This window comes from Betta splendens, chromosome 10, assembly GCF_900634795.4.
Source record: "Betta splendens chromosome 10, fBetSpl5.4, whole genome shotgun sequence".
Classification (NCBI taxonomy): domain Eukaryota; kingdom Metazoa; phylum Chordata; class Actinopteri; order Anabantiformes; family Osphronemidae; genus Betta; species Betta splendens.
This window is the reverse complement of record NC_040890.2, coordinates 11029723-11041091: the sequence shown is the minus strand read 5'-3', so window position 1 is coordinate 11041091 and position 11369 is coordinate 11029723. Positions and strand designations below refer to the sequence as shown.

General features: G+C 42.5%; 2 protein-coding genes across 2 annotated transcripts; both read right to left on the bottom strand.

Annotated features, from left to right (window-relative positions):
* Positions 1-1523: 1523 nt before the first annotated feature.
* On the bottom strand, positions 1524-6196 carry LOC114864407 (neuronal acetylcholine receptor subunit alpha-9-II). Its single transcript, XM_029165260.3, has 6 exons — positions 4906-6196; positions 4331-4476; positions 3450-3604; positions 3192-3372; positions 2468-2819; positions 1524-2386 (listed from the first exon to the last, which is right to left on the bottom strand). Exons 1-6 carry the CDS (start codon positions 4964-4966, stop codon positions 1572-1574), a joined length of 1710 nt encoding a protein of 569 aa, XP_029021093.1. The 5' UTR covers positions 4967-6196; the 3' UTR covers positions 1524-1571.
* Positions 6197-6309: 113 nt separating this feature from the next.
* On the bottom strand, positions 6310-10818 carry ube2ka (ubiquitin-conjugating enzyme E2Ka (UBC1 homolog, yeast)). Its single transcript, XM_029165753.3, has 7 exons — positions 10464-10818; positions 9789-9882; positions 9490-9548; positions 9294-9376; positions 8835-8934; positions 7551-7679; positions 6310-7465 (listed from the first exon to the last, which is right to left on the bottom strand). Exons 1-7 carry the CDS (start codon positions 10524-10526, stop codon positions 7391-7393), a joined length of 603 nt encoding a protein of 200 aa, XP_029021586.1. The 5' UTR covers positions 10527-10818; the 3' UTR covers positions 6310-7390.
* Between the last annotated feature and the right edge of the window lie 551 nt (positions 10819-11369).

Genomic DNA, 11369 nt, shown 5'->3' with positions numbered 1-11369 from the left:
TATCTGAAAAGATACCAGTGACAAAAAGAGATAAAGTTGCAAAAATTTGCTTATGGGTGGAAATTAATCTTTTGATGTCTAGTTAGTTAGTCCTTGCTGCTTTTGTGTGCGTATGTGAGCGGTGATGGATAATTCTTTTCCAAGTGAGATTTTATAAAGCACTTAGTCATTTTGCCAGCAACCCTGATTGTTGTTTAAATTACACGGCTTGCACTTCTTAGCAGTTTCTGGTGGTGATTGCAACCTGCTGTGGCCTCTGCAGCTCACTGAGCTTTAATGGAATGAAATCCAATCTGCTAAAATATTCTCCCATATCAGATGCACTGTGCCTCAGCGTGATAAGCATGGCTTTGGAGAAGAGGATAAGGAACTTTCACTCCTCCATTTGATGAAGAGACTCGACAGAGCAATCAACAGGCATGCTCTTCCAGGATCCGCCAGATTTAACTGTAGATTAATTAACAGAGTAGAGGCATATAGTCTCTAGCTTTGTGGTTGCCTGGAAGACAAATAAGTAGACTGAAATCGCATTAACCTAACTGTGTCATGGAATCCTGAACATGACGAAAAGAATGTGTGAGGTGCAAATGTTTTGCACTTGTGTTGCCTCATGCAGCTTCAAACAGCTTCAGAGCAGGCACTGACACAACTGCATGTTAGAAAGGAGCGCCATCTACTGTACAATAAAGGCATTGCGGAACAATACACAGTAGCAATAAAGTTGCAAGATTTGGAAGCAATGTGTTTGAAATTCAACTTTGCGTTTTGTCCAGTAACAGCAACTATCACCTCCTAAAGCCCTGTAACGTTTAAGGTCAAGCGGTTAAGACGGATGGATGCATGGCTTTAAAAAGATATTTTTGTCAACTTATGTTCCAACTATATAATGATATAAAACACATCATATTAACCTTTTAACTTATAACTGCATTATACTAAGTACAACATTTCTGGCTGATATTCAGTATAGTAAAAATATAGATTTGAACATAAATGGAAATACTTTTAAGTCAGGTATCAACAAACTAATTTTCCCCTATACTATTGTTTTCTGTCACGGTCACCTTGCATACAGTACGCGCGCACGCACACACACACGTATACACACACACCGGACATTAGGTTCATGGTATGGGTTTTTGGAAGAGGGGGTAAGTGTGCACGTTCTATTACATAATTGATGCTCGATATTCTCTTACATTCTCCGTGGCCTGGCTACACACAAAGCTTGCTCATTAACTATTCACTGGATGATTTTGAACAGGAAAATTCTGTGCATCTAGGGAAAATCCTGATGCCCTGGTGTCCTTCAGCCTCAGGAGTCTGATTTGATTATTACTTGTGAATAAGACATGCACGGTCTCCACTGACAATATTTTATCTTGACAGCAGATCCCTTTGCATGTATTGAAAGATCAGCTATTGAAGTACTATGACTTCAAGAACCAAGTATGGGGATATGTGCATAGGAAAGAATGACTTAACATTTTCTTAATGCTTTCAAGCACAAAACATCAGTGATGTAAATTTGTTTTTTTACTGTTTGTCAATGTATTAACACAGTTATTAGTCTAAACAGTGGAGCTTTCTGGATTAGTGCTTGGTCCTGGTGCCTTGCCGATGATGAGAATGCTCATAAGGAAAACCATAATGAAGAAGATCCACATGAAAAACCTGTCCATCACCTTAGCGATCTTCTTCCATTCGGCCCCCTTGGCACATGTGGCCCTCTGCTCTCTGAAACAGTTGGCGATATACTCCACATTTCGTACCAGCTTGGTGTCCACACCAGGGATGTCACTGCCATGTGCACAGAACACACAGGGGCCAAAGGTTACAGTGGGGCCCTGAGGGAGAGGCGTTTTGTCTTCTGGGCAGCAGGGAATCTTTTGGTCTTCAGGACAACAGGGGACCTTCTGGTCATCGGTTCGAATTTTACCATTAGAGCCTTCATACTTTCCAGGTGCAAAGCTGGAAAGGTGGCTCCTCTCCTCTCTGGTGATGTGGTGCTGAACCCTCACTCTGGGGTGGTGCTGTGGCTTCGGGGTCTGGGGCCTGGGGTACCTGTGATTCTGCTGGTCCTTGCGGCTACCGTGACTCTTTGGTTTTCCATTTGCGTGAATGTGGGAGCTCTGGTGCTGGTGACAGATGTCATCCTGTGGGGACGCAACAGACGAAAAAGCAGAGGAGGAAGGAGAGGAGGCAGAGGTGCAATTCTCACCCACCTCATAAACAAAGAAAATCTTGGACATGTAGTCGATGATGAGGACTTTTGCCCAGTGAGGGACCGGCTTGGCCTCAGCACCACAGAAGTGGATGTTCATGATGAAGATGGTGAGAGCTGTGGAGGCTGTGACCATGGTCATAGTGGCAATGTAGTACTTTCCTGAGTAGCAAATAAAAACAATAAGATCAGCTGGTATGAATAGACGGATTGGCTTTCACAAAATCCTAAATGCATTCCCACCTATAAGCGGCACACTCTCTGATGGAGGCATGCTCTCAGCCACCATCAGCTGGAACACGGTGAGAGCCAGGAGAACCGTCACTCCGAGAGAAACCTTCTCCCCGGAGTCCGCGGGCAGGTAGAACCCCAGCGGGGCCAGGAAGGAGATGAGGAAGCAGGGGAGGAGGAGGTTGAAGATGTAGAAGGAGGAGCGACGCTGCAGTCGCACGGTGTACGTGATGTCTGGATACGGGTCCGAGCAGCAGCCGTACATGATGACGTTCTTGGTGGCTGGCATCCCGCGGCACTTCCATTCCACGTTTTCCACAAAGTCTGACAGGTCACCACTGTCCATGCCCATAATGATGTCTACCTGGAATTGGGACATGAATGAGCACAGTATGGAGCTGATAAACACGTCCCTTAACAGAACACACAGACATGCACAGCATGTCTAGAGGAAGAACAGTGGTGAGTTCCGGTGGCAGAGATCAGCCGGTGAGCGTGACTCACGTTGCTGCCTCATGTTACCATCTTTATCTTAGAGTATACTCGTGGTTTCTTCAATCATTTTTTCAAGCTTACCAGTTTTAGTTACATAGTGGGCTGACATTGGTGATTACCCCACAACCCTGACCTGAGGGACTCTATCATCATTTCACTTTAACATCAACTAATCTGATTCTGGACTAATCGACACCAGTCATGGATCATGGACATAGATTTATCCTGTATTCCTTCGTACCTGGTTGCCATTGTAGGTCCAGGAACCAAACGTTAGGTTACAGTCCTGGCTGTCAAAGGGGAAGTAGGAGACATCCACCACACAGGAGCTCTTGGTGATGGCAGGAGCATCCCAGGTGATCTCTCCGTTGTAGCGCAGTCTCACATTGGTGTCCATCGGCCCCGAGAAGTCATCATCTGCTCTGGAGGGGAAAATAACAGTCAAGGTTTTTAAGCTGATAGGGGCCATTGATGCTAGATGCTGTGTGTACGGGCGTACTTGTTATACAAGACTAGGTCAGGCCTCCACACCAGGCTGCTGGGGATGTGGATCACATCCAGTCCATCATAGTCCTCTTTATTCCATTTGAGGTAAGCGTCATGCCATGTCTGCCTGATCCACAGGTAGGCAATCAGCACCTGGTTCCTCTCATCCTTTACACGCACACACAAGAACAGATTAAAAATACTAAAGCGGGTCCTCTAAAGCTCCTTCTCATGTCTCTGTTGCTCATTATTTCAATGAGCAGTACATGCACAGATGTACCTCAACTGTAATCCAGACCCGTCTGTCAATATCAGGTGGATGGGAAGCGTGACTAGAGAACAGGGGTGGGTGGGTGGTTGGTTGGGGGCGGGGTGATTTGGTATCGCCAGAGTTTCATTAAGACACTGGACTGAAGAACACTTAAGCGCTTTGGGTAACAGGACCCTCCAGCGCACACAGTCCATCACTGTCTGTGGACAAGGCCTCCTCTATGACAAGCAGCACACCTTGGACGCCATGTTAGCAGTATGCTCAGTCTCTTTTCCATCTTTAACCTCATACATCCCAACGCGTGCACCACCCAGGTGCTAATTGAGTATGAGGTGACACAGCACTGAACCCGAACAGAAACCTGAGCCAGCTGAGTAACCGTACGCCCAGGCCATACAGTAGGGGTCTGCTTTCAGCCATGCACACTACAAGCTCATCGGTTTGTGGCCACCGTCTTCACATAAAGAACAGTACATCTTTTCATGTATTTTTTGTGTCTATGATGTCAGATACAACCTAAAACCTGAAAATTGCCGATTAATTATGGATTTTTTTAATGTTTCTCTACTGCAGAAGGAGGCTTTTGTATGTATACGATGTATTACAGCATAGCCGGCACCCACCATGTCTTTGATCTGAGAGAGCGTGATCTGTAAGGTGACATTGAGGGCACTGTCCGTGTCCTCCACAGGCCGCAGGGAACTGGAATAATTCTCCATCAGATCATTTAGCAGTTTCTGTGCATAGTGACCCTGAGCTGAGTGAGCCACTGGGGAGAGGAACAACACACAGACATTGTCAAGGTTTTATAGATATGTTGTTTTATTTACCATTAAGTCTAATATAAATATTTGCCTGTACACAAACCATATTACCAAATGAATAAATGCATATACATTATCATAATACAAATCCATTTTTTTCATTTCAGTAGTCTTTTTTTTAATTAGGTGTAAAGTAAACTGTATATCAGAACAAACATACAGTAAGCAAACAATTTTCTTCACGTTCACAAGACTTACTTTAGATTTTTTGCAACTTTCTAAATCGAGATGCAAAATTCAATATACAGTATAGCTGCACAAACACCAACACACCAAATGATTACTGTAACTACATTTTTGCAAAATAAGGTTCAGGTTTTAAATACCAAATATTCATCTATATTGTCCTAAGTGTAAGGAACAGCTCAACTCACCTTCAGGCAGCAGCATCACTAGATAGACGAGCGGAACAATGTTGAGCATTTCTGAAAGCATCGAAGAAGAAATCCAGCAGCTTCAGGTCCTTGGGTTTCTGTTCTTAGCAGACCTACATGATGGCCATTCAACCCCAATTGAACTTGGTAGCAGATAGCAGAGCACCGTTTCATCTGGTCGTCATCGCGTTCAAGCCAGCTCTTACAGCTTGGCAGGGGAGGCAGTAAGCCCGCTCACTGGGACACGGAATAAAACCCCGGCTATCACATGACAGCGCCACACGCAGAAACAGGATGCCCACGGATCACCACCTCACGACAAACCCAGCAATTCACATCAATCAAATGCCTGCAGCCGTGTGGACTGGTGGTTCGCCCCTGCAACACGCTACTAGGAAATAATGAATGACTCACTTTATCCATCAGCTAAACAAAGGTCTGTTCCTGCATCCACATTATAGCTGCAAAATGAGGCTAGAATTAGAAATATGCTTGAAGTTGGACCCTTAAAGTTTTACATTCAATTTATTTAAAAATATATATGAACTTTGAATTTTAATACAAAACAGTAAAGGCCGTGGGAAAAAAAAGATCAGTGGGCACTAGAAGCAATTTGCTTTTAATTAAAAATCACAAGAAAATATGTCTGCATTTCCCCCAAGAGTAACGTTTCTTATTCCTGCGGCTGTAATATGAGGACTACGCTGAGGCCGAGGCGCAGCATGAAAATAATACATTAACTAGGAGAACTGAAAAAGAAAATAAACATTGTAGATTCTTCAGCACACATCATCTTTCACTTAAACCGTTGCACAGTTAAATGTTCTGTACTGCTGTCTGCTGGATAGTGACTCCAATTCTAGTCACAGCCTGTCCTCGTATGAAGGCTGAATAATGCTCTGATTCTAGTAAAGGATTCTTGGACCGCTCCACCATGGCACAACATGCTAGTAAGCAGGCCATCTGTTGGCAGATGGTGCTCACCATCAGTTTCTCACTATATGCGCGTGCACGTATTACTGTCTCGTGGAAGCTCTAAATATGCTTAAAAACTACCGGAGCCAATGAAACAGCAGTGAGCAACATTCAAAATCTAAAATGTTCATGCTTATGGGTTCCACTGGCTACACAGACGCTGGCACATCCAGATTCTCTTTGTCCTTGTTAATTTAGTGCCTCCTCCTAGTTGTTATTCAAATACATGCACAGCCAAATAGGTTCACTGTACGTTGGATGCTGAACACCTGCATGCATCATTACAGCAACTAAAAACAAGCTAGACTGTAAGAGAAGACTGCATTGTTATCAGGGCGGTGTGGCGTTTCTTGGACTTTCCATTATTTTGACAAATATCGCACAACAAAGTTGAATCCTAATGAGGCAACACAAAAAAGACAGTCAAGATTTAATTTACACAGACTTTAATATCTTTATTTACAGATGGATCTTTTGACATATTTATCTGTTGGCGTAGTTATGATGATGTAATCCTATTCAAACTCAATTTGAATTATCTTCTTACAGATTTGTGACAGGTTGAAATTTTTTTGTTGACTTGCTTTGCTTTAAAAACAACAATCTAAATATATTCCCGTAGGCGACCAAAGCCAAATAAAAAATGTTTTGAGAATGTGGAGGAAGGAGAGGGTTGAAGTAAGACTCAGATTTTGCTGCACACGTTTTGGACTGAATGTGGAAAAGTAATTCATAATATGAATATGGCTGCTGCGTGAACAACTCCGTGACAAATCATGAACTGCTTTTTAAAACAGGCATAAATCTTTTCTACTCTGTGTTTGAGTAACTTCATATTTGCTACATGGTGCATTTTGTTTGTCATTTTAGTGCTACAGAGAACACTATAACACTGAAGAGCCCGAAAGGATGAGTGTACAAGTGGATGAGTGACAAACTTGTAATGTTAAACGAGGGACGTTCAAGTGATACCGATTTACAAATGTATTTAGCCTAGAACTAGACTTAATGCCTGTTCATAAATGGATAAAAAGCAGGACCAGATGGAAACAAGCCTATTTGAACAACTCCACTCCGAAGTGACTGTCCTACAAAGTGTTTTCATAAATAATAAAATGCACTGCATAGGCAAGGATGCTGCAATCAGCCAGAAAAGCTGGGTGACTGGCAGGCATGGACAGGAATTTAATCTGGCATTTGTTTCAAATGGGATGGAATGTGGCTGGATTGCTGATTGCAGCACTGAGTAAACTTATAATAACCTAAAACCAGAGATAAGAGCTCACAGAGCAACTAACTGGAGTGTGGTACGACAGAGGCAATGGGCGGGGAGAGGAGATTTGCCACACAGTGGGGATAAAAAAGAGGGAGGAGGAGTCCACTGTTAATGAAGGGTGTGACAGGGAAGGAGAGAGTGTGTGTGTGTGTGTGTGTGTGTGTGTGTGTGTGTGTGTGTGTGTGTGTGTGTGTGTGTGTGGAGAGAAGAGTTGAATGAAGATCGTGTCATGGTTCAGTTACTGAGAAGCAGCTCTGTCGCTGTCTCCACGTCCCAAGATTTTGACGACAACGCCACTATTACTGCATTCTGAGAAGAGAAGAGGAGTAGTCGAAAACATATTCTCAGTAGCACAGAGCACAGCAGGAGAGTAAAACTGTTTATAGAAACTTACTTTTTCAAAGCCCATGGCACAGAGTTTGTCTATTTTACGCGTGTACTCTGGACTGGAAACGGGAGCACCTGCATAGACGTGAGACCAGAGCCTTGCTGTCTGTTTGAACATCTCTGGGTTCAGCTTGTACTGTGAACAAATGTGAAATGAGGAGGGAAACAAAAGTACAGTTTACCTAAACAGTTCAACATTCCATTGCCAACCGCTGAAGCTTGTTGGAGCATGTGCTTGTCATACTGGTTGATCACTGTTATGTAAGTGATATTCAGTTTTGACAGAAACGGCAAGTTTTGAAAAATGTTAAGCCACAGTGAGGCAGTAGTGACAGCGGTGACATTTAAAACACAGACTGTCAAAACTGGAATTTATAAAAATGAGAAAATCTAGACTCAAAGTGTCGCACCTCACTGTTATGGACAATTAAAAAAAAAAAAAAAACTAAATATACTTGGGCAGTGTGGGAAACATTGCTTTGAACACAGCAGATGGTGCACTGTTCTGGAACAAAAACAGATTATTAAATAACACTCATTAGCTGCAACACATTTACTGCGATTAAGGAACTGTAAAACATGTAAATTTAAAAATAGTGATAAATCATTCAAGACTGCTCTAAATATTAATAATAATTCATCAATATAAAATATTGGGTAGTTCGTAATCTTTGACACCAGATAAAACGGTAAAAAAAAAGCTGGCAAAGGGCAAATAGCTTGCTGCCTACACACAGTTAACTATGGTTTCACATTAATGGAACAGTGCTAAAAACAGCCTCACGTGTAACAGTTAACTGGTCTGCAGCACTGAAAACCTACTCATGCATATATGTCACCAGATCAGGTTGAAGTTCAGAACTTATCAAGATGAGGTCCTGTCATCGGTATGGACCTACTTCACAATTAGGTCCATTAAATCATAGTTTGAGAGGAGCCACAAGATTTACTTAAACCAAATTTTAAACAAATTATAACTAAAGCAGATTAATTTAAACAGGGGTGAGCAAGTCTGAGTATCTGAACGAATTAAGTGGTTTGCCTCAGCAGGCACCACCATACAAGAAAATAACACTGACACAGTATCAATATATTCTTTCAATAATGTGAAACTACTCGAGAGATAAAAACTACAATAGTATATGAATAATACTAAAATATACCACTTAGTGACAATAAAAATACAAATCGTTATTACCAGAAATATGCTGCATAGTTTTAAATCACTTAAATTGTCTCTGTTGACAGATTTACTGTCAACTCATGTCAAAACATAAACATATACACAAACCTGATTGGCTACCACTGCATCCTGTGGATCGTCTGGTTCTGCGGCTGCCAGTAAGGCTTGTAGTGACAAGAGGACTGTCCTCAGTGTCATAGCTGCTGCCCTGAAAAGACATGCAGGTCATTGTTAGGTGACGCTTGCCCTCAGGTGTTTCAATTATTCCATGGAGGTACTGAGAGCGTTGCTGTTGTTCAGGGTTATAAAGCAAATATATTATTGTTTAATTGCACCAACACAGACATCTAAAAGTTGGATATTGACCCAATGCATGTTGAGCTACTGTATTTGCACAGTTTAAAAGTTGGAGTTATTAACAGGATCTGTGGGTTATAACTATTAGAGGGGTTGGCATTAAAAGCAGCACGGCTATGGCTTTCATAGGGAAAGTACAGTGTTAGAAGCAGGAAGATGTGTTTCAGAATTATGAGTGAAGCACCTTAGCACGCGTGCACACACACTCACCACTGGTCTTTGAGAATGTCCAGACATATTGCACCTGTGACTGAGCTGATGTTGGGATGCCAAATCTTTGTGATGAACCGCACCTGATAGATTAAATGAAATGAGACAAAGAAAATTAATATAGGTTTAGTGATGAAAACGGCTTCACAAAAAAGGGGGTAGCTGTCAGTAAGAGTCACAGTAATAAGCCGCTTACCTTGGGTGGATTGAATGGATATGTTTCAGGAATTTTAATTTCTAGTTGATATCTACCCCCTGGAAGAAGTTAGAGGTATCAATTATTTAAGAATCATGACAGGAATACTTCACATAAGCAGTTGTAGGGGAGTAGAGATGCAACATGTTGTAGCATAGATTATTAGAGATGAATGGAATGCTGAATCAGTTAGTTGGACAGCTCCTCAAAATTAAAGCCGCTGTCACGGACACCCACGATCAGATAACATATGCTGTAGACCCAACCATGCATTCAGGTTAGCAGACCCCCCCCCTCACCTTCATATGGCGTGTCGGGTGGCCCTGCTATCTCCCCCTTAAGTTCTGTGAAGTTCTCGTCCACCAGATCCACCTTTATTTGGTTTTTGCTTGTCTGAAAGGGCGAAGAAGCAGTTTAACCTCTGCAGAGTGACAGACTGCGGGCTGTTAAGCTAGCTTGCAGTCAAACTCAAACCTGCATGGACAGCACAAGTCGACACCCCCTGCAGCATTAGCCAAAGTTCACCCCAACTTGTTGCACACGTCTTTCGAATCTACACATCATAGACCTTATAAAATAGGCTCACACGAGTCTATAAATAGACAGCAGTAGTTCACTACTTCCAGCGGATTTTAAAGTATCTTTGTTTGGGCTAATACAGCTAGCTTATGGGCTGTATAACGAGATGTGTGTAACGTAATCGCTATTCTCAGTTAATTCATATACTTCCACCAACTTTCAAACATTAGTTTCTTACTTGGTCCAAACTTTCCCTCAGACAAATTTTAGTAGCGCTAGAAGACATTACTGAAGCCGGATGCACCGCCGCTCACACAGTGAGCTAGCGCAACTAGCCGTTGGTGATTAGCAAACTGACAGCTGAGCCAGCGACGCGTCACTTTCATTCAGCCAGCTAAACTCAGAGTAGCAGAAAATGCGAGGCGTTGCGCGGAACGGAACACAAGGCAACTAACCTCTTCGCTTTTTAGCACCTCCTTGAATTCTCGTTTTATCCTCTGAACCGCGATGTTGGCCATGGTTCCCCCGTGTTGCTGTCCGGTTGGGGCCTCGCCTCCGTCCGACGCGAATAACGTTAGCTAGCTCGCTCTGGCTACAGGAGCGCCGCACTTTCACAGCACAGCCTCGGGAATAACAAGCGCAACCGTGTCCGCTGAGTGCTGTCAGTGCCCGCAGTCAGAGTCACGCTATGATTCGTTCAAACGGCCCGACGTGTGTGTCATCTCACACGAGTAACAACACAATGGTTGGGGGTACTGGAAACATTTTAATACCAAACTGCATGCAGTCTGGAGGAGAGGAGGTCACGTGACGAGCATTGCATCCCGAACGCGTCCTGTCATTGGTGGAGCTGTCATGATGAAACAACTACGCTGAGAACAAGATAGTCATAATAATGACAATCGCCTTAAATAAGAGTTAGAATAAAAATAAAACAAATTAAGATTTAAATCATAACATTTTCATTCTTACAGTCTAAAACTTTTTGTCCCCTAAAAACTCCAGAGTCACTGTAACGATTTTTACAGAGCTGAAAGGTGACCTTTAATCTGTCATTTTATATTGCATTGTATTAAAAGTGTGTACTCTGTTATCTGTTACCTTTAGCTCTACCTGTATTTTTCTGTGTTACTGAATGCTTTATGCTTGTGCTTTATCATCTCACTTCCTCTTTACTAACCATTGTATCAATGTACTGTCATTTTAAAAGTTGGAATCAATAAAGGTTTATCTCATCTTATTATGTGAGCCTAGGTTGGTTAAATTTAAAAACAACGTTAGCCTCCCATTATAGTCTGCCCCCTAATGTAAAAAAAAAAAAACACACAGTCAGATAAACAGTAACCAGGGATGCGATAAGC

Bases quoted from the DNA above. Each gene is read 5' to 3' on its own strand.
- ube2ka (XM_029165753.3), bottom strand. From the start codon at position 10,526: ATGGCCAACATCGCGGTTCAGAGGATAAAACGAGAATTCAAGGAGGTG. The intron at 9,883-10,463 runs GTTAGTTGCCTT...TCGCCCTTTCAG, and splicing joins AGGTGCTAAAAAGCGAAGAG to ACAAGCAAAAACCAAATAAA. The intron at 9,549-9,788 runs GTGAGGGGGGGG...AACTTCTTCCAG, and splicing joins ACCCGACACGCCATATGAAG to GGGGTAGATATCAACTAGAA.
- LOC114864407 (XM_029165260.3), bottom strand. From the start codon at position 4,966: ATGCTTTCAGAAATGCTCAACATTGTTCCGCTCGTCTATCTAGTGATG. The intron at 3,373-3,449 runs GTACGCCCGTAC...TTTCCCCTCCAG, and splicing joins GACCTAGTCTTGTATAACAA to AGCAGATGATGACTTCTCGG. The intron at 2,820-3,191 runs GTACGAAGGAAT...TCCCAATTCCAG, and splicing joins GGACCTACAATGGCAACCAG to GTAGACATCATTATGGGCAT.